At 49.8% G+C, this 25,854-nt stretch overlaps 4 protein-coding genes across 4 annotated transcripts; 1 reads left to right on the top strand and 3 right to left on the bottom strand.

Annotated features, from left to right (window-relative positions):
- The first annotated feature begins 114 nt into the window (after positions 1–114).
- On the top strand, positions 115–10,208 carry ern2 (endoplasmic reticulum to nucleus signaling 2). The gene is made up of 22 exons (XM_047043820.1): positions 115–469; positions 1,823–1,940; positions 2,073–2,106; positions 2,184–2,256; positions 2,476–2,548; positions 3,036–3,158; positions 3,260–3,361; positions 3,476–3,740; positions 3,817–3,895; positions 4,118–4,271; positions 4,533–4,657; positions 4,915–5,115; positions 5,220–5,487; positions 5,748–5,832; positions 6,125–6,314; positions 6,418–6,514; positions 6,925–7,124; positions 7,286–7,433; positions 7,534–7,661; positions 7,813–7,936; positions 8,759–8,826; positions 9,053–10,208. The coding sequence occupies exons 1-22, from the start codon at positions 371–373 to the stop codon at positions 9,233–9,235; spliced, it is 2,937 nt and encodes a 978-aa protein (XP_046899776.1). The 5' UTR covers positions 115–370; the 3' UTR covers positions 9,236–10,208.
- Positions 10,209–10,265: 57 nt separating this feature from the next.
- plk1 (polo-like kinase 1 (Drosophila)) lies at positions 10,266–14,847 on the bottom strand. Its single transcript, XM_047043843.1, has 11 exons — positions 14,136–14,847; positions 13,502–13,670; positions 13,250–13,394; positions 12,992–13,085; positions 12,628–12,850; positions 12,463–12,505; positions 12,174–12,274; positions 11,961–12,038; positions 11,655–11,809; positions 11,219–11,401; positions 10,266–11,007 (listed from the first exon to the last, which is right to left on the bottom strand). The coding sequence occupies exons 1-11, from the start codon at positions 14,496–14,498 to the stop codon at positions 10,807–10,809; spliced, it is 1,755 nt and encodes a 584-aa protein (XP_046899799.1). The 5' UTR covers positions 14,499–14,847; the 3' UTR covers positions 10,266–10,806.
- Positions 14,848–17,502: 2,655 nt separating this feature from the next.
- rasd3 (RASD family member 3) lies at positions 17,503–18,640 on the bottom strand. The gene has a single exon (XM_047043883.1). It carries the CDS (start codon positions 18,473–18,475, stop codon positions 17,837–17,839), a length of 639 nt encoding a protein of 212 aa, XP_046899839.1. The 5' UTR covers positions 18,476–18,640; the 3' UTR covers positions 17,503–17,836.
- Positions 18,641–22,610: 3,970 nt separating this feature from the next.
- On the bottom strand, positions 22,611–25,477 carry fscn1b (fascin actin-bundling protein 1b). The gene is made up of 4 exons (XM_047043881.1): positions 25,301–25,477; positions 25,094–25,215; positions 24,783–24,953; positions 22,611–24,476 (listed from the first exon to the last, which is right to left on the bottom strand). Exons 1-4 carry the CDS (start codon positions 25,453–25,455, stop codon positions 24,271–24,273), a joined length of 654 nt encoding a protein of 217 aa, XP_046899837.1. The 5' UTR covers positions 25,456–25,477; the 3' UTR covers positions 22,611–24,270.
- Between the last annotated feature and the right edge of the window lie 377 nt (positions 25,478–25,854).

Raw genomic sequence — 25,854 nt, 5'->3', positions numbered from 1 at the left:
TCAAACCAACCCTCTTTTTAGCCATGCCCCTAGTGTTCTTGCCAGCGGTTGGCTGAACCACCTGTCAATCAAACACTCGTTGGCAGTCCTCTCGGCTCTTTGACAGTAAGCTTTTTTTCTCACAGCTGACGTCAGAAGTTCCGTCCCAACACGGAAATATGCAAGAATATTCGTTGCGTTATTACCATGTTTCGCCTTTTATTACCGAAGATGTTACTGTCAACACGAGACGCTGAGTCAACGTGTAGAAGACAAAAAAGTTGCTTTTAGCCGTTAACGTTCGGACAGATGGACGCACGCGCTGGAATTCTGGAGATAGTTCGACCTCTGTTGATAGTTTTATACCCTCGAGAAGCACTGTAATTTATTCATGACAAATATCAAAGAAGGGGTCTTTGTGATCATGAGTATATTGGGACGTCTTCTAGCGTCGCTTCTGTTCCTATCATCGGGAGGGAACCAGATTCAGGTAAACGAGCGTCTTGTTGTTGTTGACTGTGTCTATTTATGCGCCGAGAATCTAAAGTGTCGGTGGGGCGATAAAACATACTGCGCGTGTGTGCCGAACGGAGTGCCTAGTCTATTTTCGGGGCCCCTACGGAGTGTGGGCGAGGGCGAACCGAACCGTAGGACACACATTTAAGTGCGCGCACTGACCGGAGAATATTGTAGAGACATAGGGACAGAGACGCACTAGTTGTTTGATAATATAAAGTTGCTATATAGAAGTGAAATGGCTTAAAGAGCAAACACGCGCGTGTTTATGTGTGTATGTATGTGTGTGTGTGTGTGTGTGTATGTATGTGTGTGTGTGTTTGCTAAAGCACCACCTGCAGCCTGATCCTCCTGTACTAGGATGTGATGCAAGAGAGTAAATATGGGAGTGGTGCAGATATCAAACACACACACACATATATATACTTTCACACAAATACACACACACAGCCGCTCCTGGTCAGGGGAGGACAGAATGACGTCCTGCTAAAAGAGGAACATTCAGCATCGTTTTGGGTGATCGTACGCTCACACACTCATATATACACATGCAGAGATAAACACTCACACACACACAGATACCCACACATGCACAAATATCCACACACACATGTTAAACTCATTGTCGCTTGCAGGCTATTTTCAACTGACACTTAATATGTAGGCTGCCATTGGACACACACACAGATACACACACACACAGATACACACACACACACACACACACACACACATGAAGTGTTTTTAAATCTTCTCATAGAACCTTACTCTCTCCTTTCCGTTCCTCCCCCTCTCCCTCCCCCCTCCTCCCCCCTCGCCTCTCCTCCCTTTTCCTCCCCCTCTCCCTCCCCTCTCCTCCCCCCTCGCCTCTCCTCCCTTTTCCTCCCCCTCTCCTCCCCCTCCCGTCTCCCCCCCTCCCCTCTCCTCCCCCTCCCCTCCCCTCTCCTCCCCTTCTCCTCCCCCTCCCGTCTCCCCCCCTCCCCTCTCCTCCCCCTCCCCTCTCCTCCCCCTCCCCGCTCCTCCCCCCTCCCCTCTCCTCCCCCTCTCCTCCCCCTCCCCGCTCCTCCCCCCCTCCCTCCCCCTCTCCTCCCCCTCCCCTCTCCTCCCCTCTCCTCCCCCTCCCGTCTCCCCCCCTCCCCTCTCCTCCCCCTCCCCTCTCCTCCCCCTCCCCTCTCCTCCCCCTCCCCTCTCCCCCCTTCCCTCTCCTCCCCTTCTCCTCCCCTCTCCTCCCCCTCCCCTCTCCTCCCCCTCCCCTCTCCTCCCCCTCTCCTCCCCCTCCCCTCTCCTCCCCCTCCCCTCTCCTCCCCCCTCCCCCCTCCCTCCCTAGGTAGGAGGGGTCAGCACAGTCACCCTACCTGAGTCTCTGCTGTTCATCTCTACTCTGGACGGGAGTCTACACGCTGTCAGCAAGCAGTCTGGGGACATCAAATGGACCCTTAAAGAAGGTCACTAAACACAGACACACACACAAGACACACACACAAGACACACACACAAGACACACACACAAGACACACACACAAGACACACGTAGTTTGACATGATTGATTGAAGCTTTGTTCCTTTCTTCTCTGCAGATCCTATAATACAGGTTCCTGTCTACCTGACTGAGTAAGAATCCCTTTAACACACACTCACACACACACACACACTCACACACACTCTCAGTGACGTGGCGTGTCTCTCAGACCAGGGTTCCTCCCAGACCCCAGTGATGGCAGCCTGTACGTGCTGGGAGGCAAGCACAAGGAGGGCCTGATGGTGAGGAACACCGTGTGTGAGTGAGTGTGAGTGTGAGAGAGCGTGTGTGAGTGAGTGTGAGTGAGTGTGTGTGAGTGAGTGTGTGAGTGAGTGTGAGTGTGTCAGTATACGTGTAAGCGTGTGTGTACATAGTGTGGTAACTGTGTGTTGTACGTTATGTGTGTGTGTGGTAACAGTATGTGTGTGTGTGTGGTAACAGTGTGTGTGTTCTGCTTCCAGAAACTTCCGTTCACCATCCCAGAGCTGGTCCAGTCTGCTCCCTGTAGGAGTTCTGATGGCATCCTGTACACTGGTAAGGCCTGGAGGGGTGAAGCCTGGAGGGGTGAGGCCTGGAGGGGTGAGGCCTGGAGGGGTTAGGCCTGGAGGGGTGAAGCCTGGAGGGGTGAGGCCTGGAGGGGTGAAGGCTGGAGGGGTGAGGGCTGGAGGGGTGAGGCCTGGAGGGGTGAAGCCTGGAGGGGTGAGGCCTGGAGGGGTGTGTGTGTCTGGGTTCTGCTGGTGAGGCCTGGAGGGTGAGGCCTGGAGGGGTGAGGCCTGGAGGGGTGAAGCCTGGAGGGGTGAGGGGTGAAGCCTGGAGGGGTGAGGCCTGGAGGGGTGAAGCCTGGAGGGGTGAAGCCTGGAGGGGTGAGGCCTGGAGGGGTGAGGCCTGGAGGGGTTAGGCCTGGAGGGGTGAGGGCTGGAGGGGCGTATGTGTCTGGGTTCTGCTGGTGAGGCCTGGTGTTTTCATTCAATTGGATCATTCAACTTGGTAAAGAATGTTGTGTGTGTGTGTGTGTGAGCAGGCAAGAAGCAGGATGCCTGGTTTGTGCTGGACGCCCAGACAGGAGAGAAGCAGACCAGCCTAACCACCTCCTCCTCTGACTCGATCTGTCCCAACACTCCTCTGCTCTACATAGGACGCACCGGTACACACACACACACACATACAGTCACACACAAACTCACACACATTTGCACAGAAACACACACTCATATTTACACTCAGAAATATGTGTGTGTTCCCCAGAGTATATGATAACTATGTACGACACCAAGACCAGAGAGCTGAGATGGAACGCCACCTACAACGAATACTCTGCTCCGCCCTACGACGAGAAGCTGGACTACAGTAGGACACACCCACACACTCGCGCATACACACACTCACAAACACACACACACACATTACATCCCTCCCCTCTTCCCCTAACCCCCGCTTTATTCCTCCCCTCCCCTGTCCCAGAGATGGCCCACCTGGTCTCCAGTGGCGACGGTCTCCTGGTGACGGTGGACCGGGAGTCAGGTGATGTGCTGTGGAGTCATGACTACGGCTCCCCGGTGATGGGCGTGTACCTGTACGCCAGCGACACCCTCCGCCACGCCCCGCACCTGTCCATCGCCACGGAGACGCTGCGCTACCTCACCTTCTCCTCTGCCAGCGACACACACTCCATCAAGTGGAGCTACCAGTTTGTCAAGGAGCAGCTCAGCGCCCACACACAGCTGGTGTACGTAGACACACACACACAACCATGTACACGCACACGGGTGTGTGTGTTCTAACAGTATTGGTGTGTTCTGCAGCCCCACCCTCTACGTAGGGAAGCTGGACTCTCACCTGTACGCCTCCACCTCATTGGTCCACGATGGAGTCTCCCTTGTGGTTAGTGTACCTCTCATCACTCTCTCCCTCCTTCTCTCCCTCCCTCCTTCACTCCTTCTCTCCTTCTCTCCTTCTCTCCTTCTCTCCTTCTCTCCTTCTTTCCTTCTCTCCCTCCCTCCCTCACTCCTCTCTCATGTGATTGGTTAAAAGGCTGAATGAAACATTGATGTAATTGAGGTGAACTGGTACTGAGGCTGACTGAGGGTATGGTTGCCGTGGCAGCCGCGGGGCCTGACGCTGGCGCGTATCGAAGGCCCGATGACGGAGGGTGTGACCGTGAGGGAGAGGGACGGGGCCTACGAGATCACACCCTCCACTGACGTCCGCTACCCCCCCGGCAGCACCACCAGCCTGCAGAACCACTGGTTACTGATAGGTACACACACGCACACACACATATATATACACACACACACACAGATATACACACACAGAGACAACTGTTTTAAATTTTGTTTCTGTGTTTGTGCATTGGTCTCTGTGTATTGTCTGAATGTGTCTCTGTGCGTCTCTGTGCGTCTCTGTGTGTCTCTGTGTGTCTCTGTGTGTCTGTGTGTGTGTGTCTCTGTGTGTCTGTGTGTGTGTGTGTCTCTGTGTGTGTGTGACTGTGTGTGTGTCTCTGTGTGTGTGTGCTCAGGTCACCACGAGCTGCCCCCAGTAGCTCACACCACCATGCTGAGGGAGTTCCCAGTGAACCTGCAGCGTGCCGGTGATGCTGTCATCTCTCCACGCTCCCCGGCCTCCCGCTACGACAACACCCACGTGAGCCAGGGGCCCTCCTCCTCTCCTCCTTCTCCTCTCCTCTCCTCTCCTCCTTCTCTCCTCTCCTTCCCTCTCCTCTCCTCTCCTCCTCCCTCCTCTTCTCATCCCTACTCTCCTCCTCCCTCTCCTCCTCCCTCTCCTCCTCCCTCCTCTCCTCCTCCCTCTCCTCCTCCCTCCTCTCCTCCTCCTCTCCTCCTCTCTTCCCTCCTCTCTTCCTCTCCCTCCAGTTCTCTCTCACCTCTCTCTCTCTCCTCCAGTTCCGGTCGGTGGCGGGGCGTGGCGGTGGTGATGGAGCTGCGGGGAACGGGGGGGTGCGGGGGTCTCCAGCGGGGGGCGTGAGGACCCCTGGGGGCCTGTCCTCTGTGCTACCTGGTTCCCTGTCCCAGGACCCCCTCACCCTGGCCACCCTCACCCTGCTACTGGGGGGCTGGCTGGCCTTCGCCCTCACCTACCCCTCTGTGAGTACAGCCTGGGGCTGGCTGCGTGTGGAGGAGTGTGTGTGGGTCTAACTGTGTGAGTGTGTGTATATAACCGTGTGTGTGTGTGTGTGTGTGCGTGTCAGCGCTGGGCTCTCCAGCAGCAGAGGGCTCGGAGGCAGATGGAGGAGGCCCTGGACTCCCGCCTCCAACGCCTGTATGCAGACACGCCCCCTTCTGCAAACATGCCCCCTCCTCTAGACACGTCCCCTTCTGCAGACATGCCCCCTTCTCTAGAAACGCCCCCTACTGCTGACCTACGGCCTCCGTCCACAGACCCACCCCTGACCTCCAGCCCAGCCTCCACCTGCAGCTCCACAGTCAACAGTTCTACAGAACACACACACGCTCCTGGTGAGAGGGGCACCCAACACACACACAGAACACACACATATGCTTTTTCAAACTGCAACCAATCCTCTCTCTCTGTCTCCTCTGTCTCTCCCTCTCACCTCTGTTCCTCTCTCTCTCTCTCTCCTTTGTCTCTCCCTCTCTCCTCTCTCTCTCTCTCTCTCCTCTGTCTCTCTCTCTCTCTCTCTCTCTCTCTCTCTCTCTCTCTCCTTTGTCTCTCTCTCTCCCCTCTGTTTTGTCTCTCTCTCTCTCTCCTCTGCTAGATGGAGGGGTGGTGGAGGTGGGGAAGATCTCCTTCTCTCCTTTGGAAGTTCTGGGTCACGGAACAGAGGGAACGTTTGTGTTCAAGTGAGTCAGATGCCTCTAGTACACAGTGAGTCAGATGCCTCTAGAACACAGTGAGTCAGACACCTGTAGTACACAGTGAGTCAGATGCCTCTAGTACACAGTGAGTCAGATGCCTCTAGTACACAGTGAGTCAGACACCTGTAGTACACAGTGAGTCAGACGCCTGTAGTACACAGTGAGTCAGATGCCTCTAGTACACAGTGCAGCAAGTAAACACTTAGTACCAGCTAGTACACACCTGGTACAGCTAGTACACACTTCATCTTGTGTGTGTGTGTGTGTGTGTGTGTAGGGGTCGTTTTGACGGGCGCCGCGTGGCGGTGAAGCGGATCCTTCCGGAGTGTGTGTCTCTGGCGTCGCGGGAGGTGGAGCTGCTGAGGGAGGCGGACGAGCACCCCAACGTCATCCGCTACTTCTGCACGGAGACCGACCGCATGTTCACCTACATCGCCATTGAGCTGTGCAACGCCACACTCCAGCAGGTGGGTGGGAGAAAGCAAGTGTGTGTGAGTGTGTGTTTGGGTCTATACAGATATTTAACCTGTGCGTGTGTGTGTGTGTGTGTGTGTGCGTGTGTGTGTGCAGTACGTAGAGGACCCGTCCTGTCACTCTGACCTGAGTCCTGTCACCCTGCTGGAACACACCATGAGTGGCCTCAGTCACCTGCACTCTCTCAACATAGGTGAGGTCATACTGCTCTCACTGTCTCTGTGTCTCTCTCTCTTTGTCTCTCTCTCTCTTTCTGTCTCTCTGTCTCTCTCTCTCTCTGTCTCTCTCTCTCTCTCTGTCTCTATCTCTCTCTCTCTCTCTCCCTCTCTGTCTCTCTGTCTCTCTCTGTCTCTCTCTGTCTCTCTCTCTGTCACTCTCTCTTCCAATACACAGCAGTCCACTAGATGGCATTAGAGAGACAGGTGACCTGACCAAGTGTGTTTCTGTCTTTGTGTCTGGTCTGTGTGTGTGTCTTTGTGTGTGTGTCTGGTCTGTGTGTGTGTGTGTGTCTGGTCTGTGTGTGTGTGTGTGTGTCTGGTCTGTGTGTGTGTGTGTGTCTGGTCTGTGTGTGTGTGTGTCTGGTCTGTGTGTGTGTGTGTCCAGTCCACAGGGACCTGAAGCCCAGGAACATCCTGCTGTCCCAGCCGGGTCCCCTGGGCCGTGTGAGGGCCGTGATCTCAGACTTCGGTCTGTGTAAGAGGATCCCTGCTGGGCGCAGCAGCTTCAGTCTGAGGTCAGGAGTCCCAGGGACGGACGGATGGATCGCCCCTGAGGTGCTGCTGCAGACGCCCGCTAGCAACCCGGTAAACACACACACACACACAGACCACATACACACAGACACAGACCACACACAAACACACAGACCAGACACACAGACCAGACACACACACTCACACACACACACACTCACACACACACATGCTCACACACTGTTACGGTTTCCCTCTCTCCCCCCTCCCAGACTACAGCCGTGGACGTGTTCTCAGCAGGCTGTGTGTTCCACTACGTGCTCAGCAGGGGGCAGCACCCGTTTGGAGACGCGCTGCGTCGCCAGGGAAACATCCTGGCAGGAGACTACTGCCTCACACACTTCCTGGAGGACACACACGGTGAGAGAGGGAGAGAGGGATGAAAGGGAAACAAGGGGAGAGAGCATGCGCGTGTCCCCTCATTGGTTGTTCCTAACTGCTCGTTCCGTCTGTCAATCAGATGATGTCATTGCGCGGGACCTGATTGAGCGAATGATCAGTGGTGAGCCGGAGTCCCGCCCCTCCACTTCCTCCGTCCTCAAACACCCGTTCTTCTGGAGCCCCGAGAAACAGCTGCAGTTCTTCCAGGTAGAGAGAAGGAGTAAGGAGGGAGGAAAGGAGGGAGGGAGAAGGTGGTGAAAAGCAAACCGACAGATGTATAAAGACGGAGAAAGTGAAAGAGTGACAGAGAAAGAGAAGTGTTTAATGTGTGTGTGTGTGTGTGTGTGTGTGTGTGCAGGACGTCAGTGACCGTATAGAGAAGGAGCCAGTGGACAGTCCCATGGTGGTCAGGCTGGAGACGGCAGGCAGGGCCGTGGTCAGAACCAACTGGAGGATGCACATCTCTGTCCCCCTGCAGACAGGTAACACACACACCCTGCAGACAGGTAACACACACACACCCTGCAGACAGGTAACACACACACACCCTGCAGACAGGTAACAAACACACATCCTGCAGACAGGTAACACACACACACACACCCTGCAGACAGGTAACACACACACACACACCCTGCAGACAGGTAACACACACACACACACCCTGCAGACAGGTAACACACACACACACCCTGCAGACAGGTAACACACACACACCCTGCAGACAGGTAACACACACACACCCTGCAGACAGGTAACACACACACACCCTGCAGACAGGTAACACACACACACCCTGCAGACAGGTAACATACACACACCCTGCAGACAGGTAACACGCACACACTCACCCTGCAGACAGGTAACATACACACACCCTGCAGACAGGTAACATACACACACCCTGCAGACAGGTAACACACACACCCTGCAGACAGGTAACACGCACACACACACCCTGCAGACAGGTAACATACACACACACACCCTGCAGACAGGTAACACACACACACACACCCTGCAGACAGGTAACACACACACACACCCTGCAGACAGGTAACATACACACACACACCCTGCAGACAGGTAACACACACACACACCCTGCAGACAGGTAACACACACACACCCCCTGCAGACAGGTAACACACACACACACCCTGCAGACAGGTAACACACACACACACACCCTGCAGACAGGTAACACACACACACACACTCTGCAGACAGGTAACACACACACCCTGCAGACAGGTAAGACACGTAGAACGTACTGCTGTAGTGTGTGTGTGTGTGTGTTTCAGACCTGAGGAAATTCAGGACCTACAAAGGAAACTCAGTCAGAGACTTGCTGAGAGCCATGAGGAACAAGGTCAGTGTTGTGTGTGTGTATACGTGTACTGTGTGTGTCATGTGTAAAGTGTGTGTCATGTGTAATGTGTGTGTGTGTGTGTATATGTGTAATGTGTGTGTCATGTGTAAAGGGGGTGTCATGTGTAATGTGTGTGTCACGTGTAATGTGTGTGTCACGTGTAATGTGTGTGTGGGTGTAATGTGTGTGTGTAATGTGTGTAATGTGTGTGTGTGTGTGTGTGTAGAAGCACCACTACCACGAGCTCCCGGCAGAGGTGCAGGAGACGCTGGGGGAGGTTCCTGACGGCTTCGTCTCCTACTTCACCTCCCGGTTCCCACGGTTACTGCTGCACACGCACACCGCCCTTGCCGCCTGCTCCAGCGAGAGACTGTTCCACCCCTACTACCTGCCCCCCGCCCCCGAGTAACACACACACACACCGTGGTTAAAAGCCCCCCTGTGTCTCAGTCCTGAGAAAAAACATTCAAAATGGCCACCACTGCTGTCAGGCCAGGAGCCAGAATGGCTGCCAGACTCTTTAGAGCGATGCAGGAAACTGCTGCACCAGTGGATCCAAGATGGCTGCATCCCGAATCACGTTACTTTCTCTACTTAGTACGTACTGCAGGTGCCCTTACAAATCACGTACTGTTGCATGCAGTACTCGTACAGCTGGGAGACCCTACTTTGTCACAATGTTGCACCTTGAACTTCTTGCTTGTACATCCGTCACAGATCGCATTATGTTGAAAATGCTGATGAAATGGTTGATTGCTAAAATCTTTCTTGGCTTCTCTGGAGGCGAACAGAGCCGAGCATACGGGAGAACAGCCAGATCTCTGTTGTTACTGTGTCTGTTTTAGTTGCCGTGACGTTTCTTGCACTGCGGATTGTGTGTCAGGAAAGAAAAGCATGCTGGGATGCAGACAGCAAACATGTGACCAGATGCAGTACCAACATACTGGTATTTTTGGCATGCTGCATTTGACATACTGAACCGGCTTACTATAGTAGTATGGGGATTGCAACTTTTATATTGTTTTTATCTTGTATTTCATTTCAGTTATACAACAGATTTTACTGAGCGCTGCTTGTGTGAATGTGTGGGCTTCAGAGAGTGAAAGAGACTAAGTGTGTGTGTATTAGAGCAGTTAATGAGCTCGTATGAGTGGGATATAAACACCATGCACTGCAGTGAGAGAGACTTGACTGGCTTTGTGTCTCCATGGCAATAAAATGGCTTCCTGGTGGTGGGTCAGGTATCACGTTGTCGTGGATACGCCTGTTTGGGACTGAAGTGAATGTATATGCGTTTCAAAATTGAGGTAACCAACAGTCCACACAATGGGTAATATGATTTTTGTATCTTTGTTTTTGAATAAAAATTTAATAAATGTTCATGTCTATGGTTTTAGAGATAAACGCAGCAACTATAAGTTCAAAAAACACAAGTGAGGTCTTATTACTACAATCTTTATTTCCATTTTAACAGTGAAAAGAAATCTCTAAAAAACATCTTTGTACAAAAAAGTCCTGCTGCATTCAGATGTTGCAAAGGGGGGAGCGTGTAACGCATGTAGAAGAGTAGAACACGTATAAAGACAACAGGTGAGAACAGGAGGAACACGTATGTCACATGATAAAGGTGCGGTCAGCTCCTCCACCCTCCCACGCGCGGAAACCCCCAGAAGTATTTACAAAACCCACAAAGTTGGTGAACAGCAGGCCACACACACACACCGTAAAAAAAAACTTCAATTCTAAACAGACTGTAAATTCATCATCATTCACACACCCACTTCCCGACTATAAGACATCGTTTTGAAATTGGCGTAATTTACAGACTTGTGACATTACAACCCCCTCCCACACACCCAGTCGTCCGATAGGCCTGCGGACAGCAGGAAGTGAGGTAGTGATTGGTTGAGGGGCGTGCCCATTCCCCCCCTCCCCTCACCACGATAGGCCGGCCGGGGCCTGCGAGTGCTGTGATTGACTCTAGCGTGCGGAGGAGGAGGAGGTGGACTTCCCTGCCAGCAGTTTCTCCAGCATCAGTTTGGCGTAGCGCATGCGGCTGGCCAGCTCCTTGCAGCAGCCAAACTCCTCCAGCAGAGACATCCTGTACGTGTGGAACTCCCTCTTCTCATCGATGTAGGTCACCGCCCCCATCAGAGGACACATGATCAGCTTGGTGTGGTCCTGGAGGGAGGAGGGGCACAACATGGAGTTTGGAATCAGGAATTACTGAGATGAAAGGCTGATGAGTGTGTGTGTGTTAGATCGATGTGTGTGCGCGTGTGGTACATCGGAATGTTTTTGGGTCCACGAGTTCAAAATAAGGGGGTTGAGAGAGGGGAACGTGTGTGTTATAATACAACAAAAAAATTGATTGAGGGAGCGAGCGAGGCACCTGGAAGAAGTTAATCTGCACGGTGCCGTTGGTGAGGTGCAGCACGATGGCGCTCTTGGTCCTGAACCAGTGGCTGAGGTAGGGCAGGCGCGCCAGCTCGTCCCCGTCACGGCGCACCACGTTTGCCCCCGCCTTCACCAGGTGCTCGCTCATATAGTTACGGAAGTACTTCAGCAGCGTGATCTGTGTGGGGGGATTTAGACATTACAGAAAAGGATGAGCGACACAGAAAAATACAAAATGCATACTAAAATATATTTGTCATCTTTTACCTCGATAATATATATATATTATAAAAAATTGCCCATGCGCTAGCAGCAGCCTTATGCTTCCTCTAGCAATGCTAACCTTCTTGGTGAGTGTGGGTGGGTAGGAGCGATGCTAATGCTAACCTTCTTGGTGAGTGTGGGTGGGTAGGAGCGATGCTAATGCTTACCTTCTTGGTGAGTGTGGGTGGGTAGGAGCGCACGCTAACGTAGCTCTCAGCAGCAGTCTTGTCGATGTACTGTAGGCTGTCCCCGTCCGCGTACATGATCAGACGCGTGCAGTCGTTAAACAACACCCCCACGCTGTTGTCGCACAGCTGGTAGCCTAAAAACACACGCAAGAACACAGCTCAAACACAGGCACACAACTCCACCTTATTCATTCTTCTAATAACTTCCAATCTCAGCATCATTTACTAGGACGAGGGAGGGGGGGTGGAAAGGGAGAGAAATCAGAAGTGGATGTCCTCTCCTACCCAGGCCGTATTTGTCAGAGTAGTCGACCCACTTGCTGATCCAGAAGATGGGGATGCAGGCTGGGTCCTCGGCCTCCTCTGAACACAAATATCCAGAGTCAGACAGGACCGCACAAGAGCAAAAAAGATCTCCTCAACCACAATATGTATCGATTCTGTCAGAAGTGTGCAGCAGGTGCGTTTATTGCGTGTCAGTGGGCATGCCGTCCTCACCCTGGCGGACGAGCACCCTGTCGGACGGCTTGGAGGCGTTGACGCTGGTGAGCTGCTGTAGCATGTCGCTCAGGTGACAGCTGGTGGGTTCTGGGACCTCTCTGGAACACAAACACGGATTAATGCAAGTTAAGTTTGTTTAGAAGTAAAAATGTTTTGCCACTGCTGTAACTGGAGATGAATGTGGTATCCAAGCATTCATACAGTTCTTATTTCACTCAAATCACACTTGAAGACCATGTGGGTTGTTCTATGTCTCTGTTCGCATGTGTATGTGTGTGTGTCTCACCTTTGCAGAGGCTCCTCCTTCTGCTCCACCTTCTCAGTTCCTCCTGGAGAGACAGAGAGAACGTGATTGGTCAGATGTGACCAATAGGACTCATCGGCCAGGAAAAATATCACCCATCTCCATCCTTCCCCCCCAGACCCCCCTGTCACACCCCCTCCTCCCCACCTTTGCTGTTGATGGCGGTGAGCGGCCTGCGCGGGCCGGCCTCCAGGGAGGACGGGGCGATGGAGAAGCGTGGGGGCACGGTGAGGCAGGTGGTGGGCAGCCGCAGGGGCACATAGCCCCCCGTGAAGAACTCGTCCGCCTGGAGCTCTGCCACTGTTGGCCGCTGGGTGGGCTCTGCGTGCAGCATGCGCTTGATCAGGGAGGACGCCACCGGGTTGATGTGCTGGAGGGGGGGGGGAGAACAGAAGAAGGAGGAAGGAAGGGGTAAGAGGGAGAGAAAAGGGGAGCAAGGAAAGAGACATTAATGAATCGAACAGAGGATCACTAAAGACGCTGCAGTGTTGAGTCTGGAGCGTGTTCTCACCCAGGGAATAGTGTAGTTGTTCTTCTTGATGCGGTTGTAGGTCTCCTTCAGGCAGGATGTCTCAAACGGAGGCTTCCCCACCAGCAGAGTGTAGCTGAGGGAGGAGGAGAGAGAGGTTACTGAATGTACAAGAGCCTTCCGCTCTTCACTACCAAGTGTAGCAGAGCCTGTGATGTTCGATCTGGATGTGCATAGTGTGCGTGTGAAAGTGTGTGTGATTGAGACAGTGGAGGTCAGTGTGTGTGTGTCTCCACTTACAGGATGCACCCCAGGGACCACACATCGACTTCGAAGCTGTGGCCCGTCTTACACAGCACCTCTGGAGCGATGTAGTTAGGAGTCCCACAAAGAGTCTTCTTACGCTCTCCGTCAAACTCTATTTTAGTGGCCAGGCCAAAGTCCCCTGGAGGAGGGATGGAGGGAGAAGTTTATTAAAAGACAGCAGGTGTTAGTTTTGCAGATGTGTGTGTGTGTTCCATTTATCCTGTTAGGCATGTGTGTGTGTCATACCGATCTTGACTACCATGTCGTCGTTGAGGAAGATGTTGCCCAGTTTCAGGTCACGGTGGATGACCCTGTTATTGTGCAAGTACTGGCAGCCCTTCAGCAGCTGCAACATGTAATACCGGGCCTCCGGTTCCGTCACCGCCTTCCTGCGTTTGTGCAGTTCCAGCAGGGACTACAACAAAAATACATGAATTGTTTTGTTTTTTTTAAACGAAAATTCAAAACAGTTATTACTTCGTCACATCCAACACACAAGTTGATATGAATACAGATGCTAGAGGTCGCTAGCGAGGCCCAGAAGCTGTCGCCATGACGCTTGACTAGGCTGAACCTTAAGATTACATTTTAACTTAATATGGCAGGATACAACTTGAAGTTCCATATTTTGACATTTCATTGATGGAAACCATAATGAACAGGGAAATATATTTTAATCACAAAGCAGTTCGACAGATGATCAAGGTTTTCAGATTGCTGGTGACAAGTTCGCTAGCAATATGAATCTTCGCTCGACTCGACCGTTGGCCTCCCACAACTATCAATCAAGACGATAGGAAGTTTAGCGACGTTACTAGCTAGATAACGTTTAGCTTGCATGTTTGCTAGGTACGTCGAAGTACCCAACAGATTTACTTACCCTTCGTCTGCAGATTTCCAACACAACGAAAACGAAGTCGTCGTCCTCAAAGAAGCCTTGGAAGCCCACGATGTGCGGGTCATCGAGGCTCTTGTGAATAGCGATTTCTGAGCTCATTTTTTCTCTCTGGTGTGGCTTGAGAATCATAGATTTCGGAACGACTTTCCCTGCGAAAACCTCTTTTGTGTCCAGATCTGTTATTTCGTAGCATTTCGCAAACCCTCCCTTTCCTAAAAATCTTCCCCTCATATACCTTTTCATAGTCCGAGGATCCACTAGAATATCTGGAATTTCTTTGAGAGGTGCAGATTTGGGGTCGACATGTGTCGACGGATTCGCCGGTTTTGCTATTCCTGCACTCATTTTGAAGTAGTAGTTCTCAACGTCAATGAATACTAATCTACCACGTATAAAACACTATGATGGAAAATGAAATTACTTAACAGGTTTGAGAGCTTCGCTGTACTAAGTAGCTACTAGCTTTAGCCTAATCATCCACATTCACGGAATTCAAATAAAAACTAAATATCCACAGGTGCAAAAGCTGTCAATCTGAATTCTAAAAAAAGATTCAAGTTTAAAGGTTCAAGATTCAGATGTTTTGACAAAAATACAGTCAAAAACAGCACTAAAAATACACCGAATCACTTCCCCGCTGCTATTTGCTCGTCCTTTGACAACAGTGACTGGTACAAGTTTAAATGCTGCTCTGTTCGTTAGGAGCGCTTCTGATTGGTGCTCGCGATTTGAATTCCCAGCCAGAGAAGCAAAGCACCCTGGGAGGATATGCCAAATGCAGCCAATCCCAACCCCAGCAAGCCAGATATGCGTAGGTGATTGGTGTAGATAACCCCCCTGCAATTTCCCCAAATAAATGCATTTTGGGAATTTGAGTTTTTCAATTACATGCTGCGTACCGGAGAAAAACATGGTGGTAATTTTGTTATTTTTTAATTGGCCGGCACTTTCCCTGAACTTTCATCAGCAACACTTATGCCATTTTTAACAATGTTACCTGTGGCGTAGCGCTTAATCTCTTATTTGTGTATTATATTTGGTTGCTTATGTGTTTTATTATTAGTCATAGAATAGCCTACACATGCGGAGAGGGGTGGGCTAGCAAAGATAGAAATGGAGAAAATAATAAAGTGTAGATGATGAAGAAGAAAGAGGGTTAGAGAGCAAGAGAAGATAGAAAGGGAACTATAAGCACTCATAAGATATCTGGGTCTTTAGCCTCTGGCTGCCCTTCAGTCTGTTATCAGCTCCCAGTCTGCCCTACACACACACACACACATTCACACACTCTCAGACCCACACACACGTGTGTGTGGGAAGAAACAACTTAACAGCAGAGGTTGTTTTTCTGCAGAACGTGTTGTTTGCAGAGGTCAACCCTTGTTTGCGTCTGACGCTGTGAATACCCACAGGTCCTAGTTTCCTCAGTATGTTTGGTACGTTTCTCAGATCACAGGAACATTCCTTTGATCAGGTCTACGTGTGTCTCAGTGAGTCATGAAGTTTTGTCAACAAAAATAATATTGGCAATCTACATGCACAGCATCTGACAACATAGTGAAATATTAGAAGAATAAAATAACAATAAACTGCAGTTTCATTTGTGTGTGTGTGAGCACGTGCACTGAAACACACGTGAGAGCACACGCCTTTGTTAGTTTATCAGTGAGTCAAGATTTCAGCTTTATGTGTGTGTTTGTGTGTGTGCCTATATGCACATCTTTACTGGATCGTTGGTTTTTCAATCCCTTGCCCAGTCACCATCTCACGACCGCCATCCCCATCTCCCCCCACCCCCCCCATCCCCCCCATCTCCTCCTTAGACTTTTTTCTATGTCAGCTCTGAATTACCAATTCATAAACTACCAATGAACCCCATTTATATTGTCTCTTTGCTCTCTTCCCCCCCCCCTCTCTCTTTCTCTCTCTTCCTTTCTGTGGTGTATTTTTAAGTATCTCTTGCTAGTTCCAGGTTAATTATAGAGCAGAAAGTGGGATGAGAGTAGAACTGGATGAGATGAAGAGGTGGAGGACTGGAGGTTTTGTCTGTTGGTGTTTTCCTGGTTATTTATATCCTTTTTACGTCATTAGCACATTCATTGCCATACGATCATCATAATAATCCTGTTTCATAGCAGAAGAGCCTGGGGTTATTTTGATGCTCGCTATGCTCACGACTGACAGAAGGGTGTGTGTGTGTATGTTGTGTGGATATGTGTGTGTGTGTGTATGTTGTGTGGATATGTGTGTGTGTGTGTATGTTGTGTGGATATGTGTGTGTGTGTGTATGTTGTGTGGATATGTGTCTGTGTGTGTATGTTGTGTGGATATGTGTGTGTGTGTGTATGTTGTGTGGATATGTGTGTGTGTGTGTATGTTGTGTGGATATGTGTGTGTGTGTGTATGTTGTGTGGATATGTGTGTGTGTGTGTATGTTGTGTGGATATGTGTCTGTGTGTGTATGTTGTGTGGATATGTGTCTGTGTGTGTATGTTGTGTGGATATGTGTCTGTGTGTGTATGTTGTGTGGATATGTGTCTGTGTGTGTATGTTGTGTGGATATGTGTCTGTGTGTGTATGTTGTGTGGATATGTGTCTGTGTGTGTATGTTGTGTGGATATGTGTCTGTGTGTGTATGTTGTGTGGATATGTGTCTGTGTGTGTATGTTTTGTGGATATGTGTCTGTGTGTGTATGTTTTGTGGATATGTGTCTGTGTGTGTATGTTGTGTGGATATGTGTCTGTGTGTGTATGTTGTGTGGATATGTGTCTGTGTGTGTATGTTGTGTGGATATGTGTCTGTGTGTGTATGTTGTGTGGATATGTGTCTGTGTGTGTATGTTGTGTGGATATGTGTCTGTGTGTGTATGTTGTGTGGATATGTGTCTGTGTGTGTATGTTGTGTGGATATGTGTCTGTGTGCAGGTCTGTGGGGGCAGATATTCGTGTACTTATCAGTCTGCAATGTGTACGCCAGCTGGACAGTGCTGTCTCTCCTCTCCTCTGTGTCAATACAAAGATCATGGCCTTCATATAACATTCTCTAATATCCGGCAATCCAGCCCATCAGTCAACACTGCTATCAGGGACCACAAGTTTGTCTGACTGGCCTAACTAGTACCTTGACGCCTAACTAGTACCTTGACGTCTAACTAGGCCCTACATTGGTGAGGTTTAAAACCGTAAATAGTTCTCCCTGAAAATTATTGTATGTGGAACTGTACTGACCTGAAAGGTATCAAGTCCTTCTTTTCTAGAAGGTTCTACTGTTCTAGAAGCTGAGCTGTCTCCCAGCTCAATGTTGCAGGGACCGGTGAAATGACAAAAACCAAACAACCTTATGATCAACTTGGAATTTATTCATAATTAAAAAACATAAACCAACACTGTTTGACTGATACCATGACAGAGAACCAGGTAAATAGTTCAGAGAATTTTACTACACTACCCAGAATTCCCTGCGTATCAAGCAGACACTGATAGAGTTTGGCTGCTCCTCTCCATAAAAAATTAAGAAATTAATTCTGACACAGGGTATGAATAGAGGGAGGAAGAACCTGTACATGAACAGACCAGCTGCTCTGCTAGAGGGAGAGAGACGGAGGGAGAGAGAGAGAGACAGGGGGAGATAGAGAGAAAGAGGGAAAGGGCGACAGAGGGAGAGACAGAGAGACAGAGAGACATTAGCAGAGGATACAGCTGTTGTTCTTTTTCAAAGGAGGTCTCTTTTTAGGGCTCTCGCGGGGTACAGTCTCTCGCCGCCTGCGCAACGCGGGGCTCAGTCGTGACGGTAGGTTCACCTGCTGCAACAGAGCACGGAACAGCTCAACCGCATTCTCCCCGGTGCGCGCGGACGCCTCTACGAAGCTCGCGTTCCACTCCAGCTCTACCATAGCCATAATTTCCGCTGTTGGTAGCACGCGCCCATCGCACTCCATCAGATCCGCCTTGTTGCCAACCACGGTGATGGGCGTGCTGCACTTGCCGCCTTTCAGTTCCAAGATCTCCTCGCGGAGCCTCCGCACCTCCTCAAGCGACCCAGGATCATCCACTGCGTAAACTAACACAAAAGCGTCACTGTGGCGGATACAAAGCTCGCGCATAGCAGGGAAGGAGTAGCTGCCGCTAGTGTCCAGAATCTCGAGGCGCACTTTCCCAGCCCCGGTGTCGTACTCCAGCGCGTGCAGTTCCTCTACCGTGCGGGTGTATTTGTGCTCGAAGCGGTCGTGCAGGAACCGAAGGATGAGAGAGGTCTTTCCGACCCCTGCCGCCCCGAGGAACACCAACCGGACAGTGCTGCTCCCGCACACCGCCAGAGACATCACCGTGACGTGAAGAAAATACTGAAGAAAATAAAACGTCTCTGTCTGTTACAGATGTTTAAAGTTGGCAAAGTTGTTTATCCAGCCTGTTAAATATCAGTAAGTCTGCTCTCTCTCTCGAGGACGCAAGACGGTGACGTCTCCGGTCCTCTCGTGCAGCAGGTGGATGATATCGTTGGTGTGTTTGGGCTTCCTGAATTTATAGCTGCCCAGGTCGACTCCGCCCATCCCAGTACAGTAGCAAAAAGAGAGAGAGAGTAAACCACAGGAACCAAACGCACGTGTCTCCAAAACTGGAAGTGTGTCTCCAGTTTTGGAGACATTAAGCAATTTGCGAGTAACCCCCACTCTCCTAGTTTATGATGTTAGGCATGGAGACAGCCATGTAAGTAGAATGAATGCAACATATCAGATGAGAATTCATGTTAGATCATTCCATTGCAAAAAACAGGAACAGGTTAGTGAGAGGAGAGACAGGTTAGTGAGAGGAGAGACAGGTTAGTGAGAGGAGACTGTTTAATAAGAGGGTTGAATGTGTACCAGACCTGTCAGAGAAAGGTCAACAAGGGATGTACCCTCTATGATGAGTGTATTCTCTAGGATGTACAGGACACACACACACATACACACCAGTGAAGGATATTCCACGGTAATTCGGCTTCTGGTTTCTTGGGAAGACCGGAAACACTAAACTAGGCGTGGGAGGACACACACACATGCAGACACACGCACACACACACACACATGCAAACACACACACACACATGCAGACACGCACACACACAATGTGATAACAGATCCATGTTGACTTGATTGTGTCAACAGAGGTCCAGACACTCCAGCTTGTCAGAGGCCCACACCCATGTTGGATGAGGAGGAACCATGACACACACACCCATGTTGGATGAGGAGGAACCATGACACACACACCCATGTTGGATGAGGAGGAACCATGACACACACACGCACACAGGCACATGCACGTGCACACACACCCACTCATCTCTCTGTCCTTCTCATTGCTGTGCTCTTTGCATATCAGCACGGGTCAACTCTTCCATAGTCATCTGGGTCAGGGGAGCAGCGGCTTGGACTGACCCCAGGCAGGGAGGCTGATCCTGGGGCAGCCGGATACTCTAGCTGGGGGTCTGTGGAAGCCGGACCTGGAACTGTGGAGGGGACGGCAATCTGTCTCTGTCTCTCTTTGTCTCTTGAGTATGCGTGTGAGGGTGTGTGCATAAGTTTGTCTGTTCTCTCTCTCCCTTCATTGCTTTTACTTGAAGGTCAAGAGCTTTCCTGTTTGTCAAAGAAACAGAAAGAAGGAGGAAGTAGAGAGAGAGATAGAGAGGGGGAGGGAAGGGAGAGAGAGAGAGAGAGACAGAGAGACACAGAGAGAGACAGAGAGAGAGAGAGGGAGGGATATGGCAGGAGTCAGTGAAGTTCAAGTTCAAGTCTTTTATTTGTCAGGTACACAGAACAACACAAGGTTAGACTGGGCACTGAAATTCTTTAGACAAGACAACGCAAGCACCTGGCATAACATAACATATAAGTACACGGAACACAATTTACATCAATGCTGAGCTTAAATAAGTGAAACTTCCTACGTATACAGATAGCAATAAATATCGACTATACTAACCCTAATAATTCCTAATAACTTCCTAAATTACAGATAACAATGGATAGTACACTATACTAACCCTAAATGCACAAGAAACCTGTTCCAACCCTATAACCTATTCTAACCTAAGTGGAGTACAGTACAATAGTGCAATGTCAATGACCATACAGGAGCCTGTTGGCGAGGTACAGTGAGGTGTAGAAGGAGAAAAAGAGAGGCACAGACAGAGAAAGAGAAAGGTACAACGTTTCACACCTCAATCACAATTCAGATGGGAGACAATAACAGCAGTAACAATAACAGCAGCAACAATAACAGCAGCAACTAAAACATCCACAACATTCTTCCTCTCCTCTTCTGTCCTCCCCATCCCCTCTCCCGAGTGGCTGGTAAACTGCACCTGGTGGTGAAGGTCATACTGGCCACCAGGGGGCAGCAGAGGAGCACAGAGCTCTTACCAACACTATCTTTCACTTTATTCCCCCCCTCCTCTTTCTCTCTCTCTCCCTGTCCTCCCCTCCCTTTCTCTCTCTATCCCTCCCCCCTTCTTTTTCTCTCTCGTTCTCCACCACCCCCCCTGTTCTCTCCCTGATGATGTCATATCCAGTTGGACTTTGAGGTGAACATTCCAAAACATTTTCAGCCACATTTTGTCTGTTCCTCTTTTTCTGTACTCTCTTCATCTCTCCCTCCTCCCTCACCCTCTCCCCTTTCCATCTCTCCCACCCTCCATCCCTCTATCCATCCCTCCTCCCTCACCCTCTCCTCTTTCCATCTCCCCCACCCCTTCACCCTCCCTCCCTCCATCCCTCCCTCCTCTGGTGCTGTGTTAGTGGGCAGGGTTACATAACCTGGCCTACTTCCTCACCCTCCCTTTCTCTCATCCTCTTTTTCTCTCATCCTTTCTTTCTCCTTTCTTCCCCCTCACTTCTTTCTGTCTCTGTTCCATTCTCTGTCTTTCATGTTCTCTTTCTTTCTGTTAATCAGTCAAACTCTTTGGAGAGCACCCACCCACACACACATGCATGCACACACGCACACACTCTCTCACACACGCACAGCCTCCTGCCAAAATAAATCTGCTGCCCCACTTTCCCAGGGTCACATACACACAGATCACTGTTTTCCTCACACACCCTCTACACTGCGTCTACATATCTCTCTCTCTCTCTCTTTCTCTCTCTTTCTCTCTCTTTCTCTCTCTCTCTCTCTCTCTCTCTCTCTCTCTCTCTCTCTCTCTCTCTCTCTCTTTCTATCTTTGTCTCTCTTTCTCCAGCTTCTTCTGTCTATGTGTTTTAACTGCTTTTCGGCATGACAGTTATAAGCCTGCCTCAGTCATCTGGCACACATTAACACACCCCACACATACACACACAGACCACACACACTCACAAACACCACACACACTCACAGACACACACACACACATCTTCTTTTGTTTCTGTCAGGAGTCCTGCTTGACTTGATCCTTTCTTATCTGCTTATCTTTGATTAATACTGTCTAGGTCTTAATGTCTGTGTGTGACCACATTTGAAGACCTTTTAATCATTTCACATCACATGTTCCTCCCATCACAAGGGTCCCGATTCACAAGCGTCTAATTCATGTGTGTGCGTGTGTTTGTGTGTCTATTTGACTGTTGGAGTTTGAATGTGTGTGCATGCAGCTCTGTGTATGTGTGTGTAATGTTTCTGTGTGTCTATGTAGGTGTGTATGTCTGCATGTCTGTGTGTGTATTCCTTTCAACCCCACCCACCACCACCACAAACCCAAACCCCGGTATTATCCAGCTGTTGTTCCCATGGCAACCCTGTTGCCGGCGGAGACCATGCCGCAGACCATGAATAGACGACTGTTAGAGAGACCAACCCTGGGAGTGTGTGTGTGTTCATATCATGTGCTTTCTAAGACTTTCTTCCAGCCCCAGTATATTGGGTTATGTTGACCTGATGCTGTTCTGTACTGTCGACCCAGAGATCTTCCCCTCTAGAACGAGTCCCTTCCTCTCCCCTCCTCTCCCCTCCTCTCCCCTCCTCTCCCCTCCTCTCCCCTCCTCTCCCCTCCTCTCCCCCTGTATTGTCTATGCCTTTCAAAACTTTTTTCAAAATAATTTTTTCAACCTTTCACGTGAAGTGAAAGAAGAGGAGGAGAAGAACAGAGGAGCATAGAGCAGAGTATAATATAGTACAATAGAGTTCTCATCAATGATAAAAAGAAAGAAAATCCCAACTTTTTTACAAAACTTTCTTAGATTTTGTTCTCTAACCTTTGAAAACGTTTTCGAATTTATTTTGTAAAAAAAAAAAAAGCTAAATTATTTTTCAATAAGAGAAAAAGATTTAAGATTAGATTTTGTTGAGAGAAGGTTGTGTGAGTGTGTGAGTCAGCGATGTACAGCTGGCTAGTGGTGAACTAACGGTTGGCACAGCAACATCAAGAAGCAGCAGGACTGGTCATCTGCTGCCGTCAATCAAGATCTAGCTACGGCAGGACAAATAAAACCAAAAATCTTTTCGTTTTCCACTGTCAACAGACAAAACTTTATTTGGAGTTTTGGACTGAATGGATTCAGTTCCAAATCCTCTTTTTAACTGTAACATTTGTTTGCCCCTCAAAAGATGTTCAGACACATAAACAGAAACTGGATCTCAATGCTTTATCTCCCAGGCTACAATTCTCTCATAGCTGAACTATCTGCTGATTGGCTAAAGAGATCCGTTGACTTCTTAAAGTTGAAGTGTAACAAAACAATCTTTTAAATATGCATGGAATCATCAAAACACATAATTCATTCTATTCCAAACAAGGCACAGCCTGAACCAATAACATTTCCCCTTAGTGCACATGGAGGACCAATAGGAGCCCTCGGTCTTGGACTAAACGTTTCATCTCTACAAAAATGTGCTTGTCATCATGGACAGGATCACACAGGCACACCAATCCTACATTCTAGAACTCCAGTCTGTCCCCAGACAACTTCACTGTGACTTCACAATGACAGAGACAGAGAGAGGGGGGGACAGAGACAGAAAGAGAGGGGGGGAGAAATAGTTGATTTGGCAACATTTACAATTGTATTTCATGTCAATAAAGCCTTTTCTGAAGTGAGAAAGAGAGATGAAGTGCATGACAAGACCGTTTCAGAGTGTGTCATCATGTATTCGTGTGTGCAAGTATGATGGCTCTGACACACTCTTAACCTAACTGGATCACATCCCTGTTTTTCAATCCTCCCTCCCATCCTTCCTTCCTTTCATCCTACCTCCCTCTCACCCTTGCTCTCACCCTCCCTCACACCCTCCCTCTACACTTCCCTCCCTTCCTCCCTTTCTTCTGTCCATACTTCCTCGCCCCCCCCCCCCAAACACACACATGCATGGGAGACAAGTGAAGGCAGCTAGGAAAGGGAGCTAGGGGAGGGAACAGAACAGACTGGAACTGGGTCAAACCTGCTCCTCCGTCTCTGTGGAGACCTGGTCCCATTTCCACCACTCAGCACCTTGACTGACCTGATCCCATTTTCACCACTCAGCACCTTGACCGACCTGGTCCCATTTCCACCAACACAAGTGAGGTTTCTATCAACCTCCTGGCTGTCAGACCCAGAGTCTCTCTGCTCATACGATCTGTCGTCTAATCCTAAAGTTTAATCTGTAATCTCAGCAAACACTATGAAAGGCCTCCATCTTTGAGGGCCAGATTATCCAGTTCTAACTCCCATTGAGAGGAGATGATGAATGACAGTTAGCCAGAAACAACCACCTCTAACCCTGTCTGCCCTAATCCAGACCCTAACCTACTCCTGTCCTAGTCCCTAACCCGGACCCCAAACTAACCCCCAAGTCCTAGACAGACGTCTCCAGTTCAGATGATTTCCAGTTTTCAACACTGAGATGACACAGTAAAAAAGCAAGGGGACTGGGGACACATTATCACGTTGCACCAGTATGATAAGGGGGAGCCATTTAGGCGTTACTCCAGTATTACAAAAGGTAGGAACCCAGTTTCCCAATTAAAGGATTCCAAAAACAATTCCAGACACCCAAAAGACACATCCAGTTTCTGGAACACATTTAGAATTCTCTTTTGCTTTTCAACACACACACACAGAGACACAGACACACACAGAGAGACACACACACAGACACCCTGTGTCTGGCTCCTGGCTTCTCAGTACTCCCACAGGGTGGCGCTCTCCAATGTGTCGGCGTTGGCCTTCAGGACGCCGGCGTGGTCGCCCCTCAGGTAGCGCCCCCCGGCCGCTCGCACCGCCATCTTGCTATAGTCGCAGAACTCAAACAGGAAGTGGATGGGCGTGGCACTGCTGGACACCACAGCAGCTTCCTCTCCAACACACCAGTACTTCCCCTGGGAGTCTGGAACCAACCAATGAGAGGTGACTATCGGTCCAGTTTGCAAATACATCATGATGACGACATCGATGCTGACATTTTCTTAGCGTGGACTTAGTAGACGTTAAGGAATTCAGTGCAGCATAGCATAGAATATACACAGGTGGTGTTTATGGGAGCATGCGCAATGAGCATAACACATACGCTGAGGTGACATACACACACACACATACCCACACACACGCTGAGGTGACATACACACACCCACACACACGCTGAGGTGACACACACACCCACACACACGCTGAGGTGACATACACTCACACACACCTTTCAGGGCGTAGGCTCCGTTGTGGAACTCCAGCTGGAAGACGTCGTAGGAGGCGCGGTTAGAATCCAGCGTTGCCATGCCAACCTTGCGGCACCCGATGAAGCCGTGCTCTCCGCGGAGGACGATGATTGGACGGTTTATCAGCTTCATCAGGAACTGCTCTGCGTCTCCTGGAGAGGACAAACACACACACATACAAAGGGATTGTCCTTTGTCTTACATCCCTTCCAAAATGATCTGTTGACATCCAACAAAAGCAACAATAACAATAAAAGATTTCCGGGGCGGTAGCCATGGCAACCGCGCTGACCTGCGTTGTCGACAGTAGCGGCCAGCTGACCGTTCTTCTTGGCGCTGACGAACTTCCCATTGGCTGCCCTCAGAGAGACACGCCCCTCTCTCCACTCCAGATCAAAATGACTGTTAGCAGACCTGAAGGACAGGGAGACAGAAAGAGAGAATGTATCTGTGTGTGTGCGTGTGAGTGTATCTCTCTGTATGTGTGTGTGTGTCCTACTTGGTGGAGGCAGTACACTGCAGTCCTCCAGTAGCTGTCAGGGTCCAGTACTTCCCTGCAGCCGTCCGGAAGGCACACTTCCTGTTTTCACGACTCATCTCCAGCTGGAACACTTCCTGGTCTCCTTCCTCATCCTGATTGGCAGAGAGGTCCATGCCTAAGGAGTGGGAGGAGTGGGAGGGGCTTGTTAGTATACTGATCTACAAACATCCTGCTATAAAATTCTGTTATGAATCCATTAAAGCTATTGAATTTTACATGAACTGATTTAGACTAAAGTTACCCTAAAACAGAGGAGAACAGCTGATCAAAGGATGTGATGATCGAACGTAAACAGTAAGAAACACACACAAGATGGAGAAATCATCCTCTACACCATGTGAAGGGTTACCTAGTGTGTGTGTGTCCTGTGCATCACTAATGTATTTGATGTTTAGGGGAAAAGTGGAAGATAATGCACTCAGTTAATGACAAGAGATATGGTCCTCAGAGGAGCTACACACACACAAACAGATCAGTCCTGGTCTAAAAGCCACACTTCTCTAAAGTGGGTC

The sequence above is a fragment of the Hypomesus transpacificus genome, chromosome 21 (assembly GCF_021917145.1).
Source record: "Hypomesus transpacificus isolate Combined female chromosome 21, fHypTra1, whole genome shotgun sequence".
In the NCBI taxonomy this organism is placed as follows: Eukaryota; Metazoa; Chordata; class Actinopteri; order Osmeriformes; family Osmeridae; genus Hypomesus; species Hypomesus transpacificus.
The sequence above is the reverse complement of the archived record's forward strand: the minus strand, read 5'-3'. Positions and strand labels throughout refer to the sequence as shown.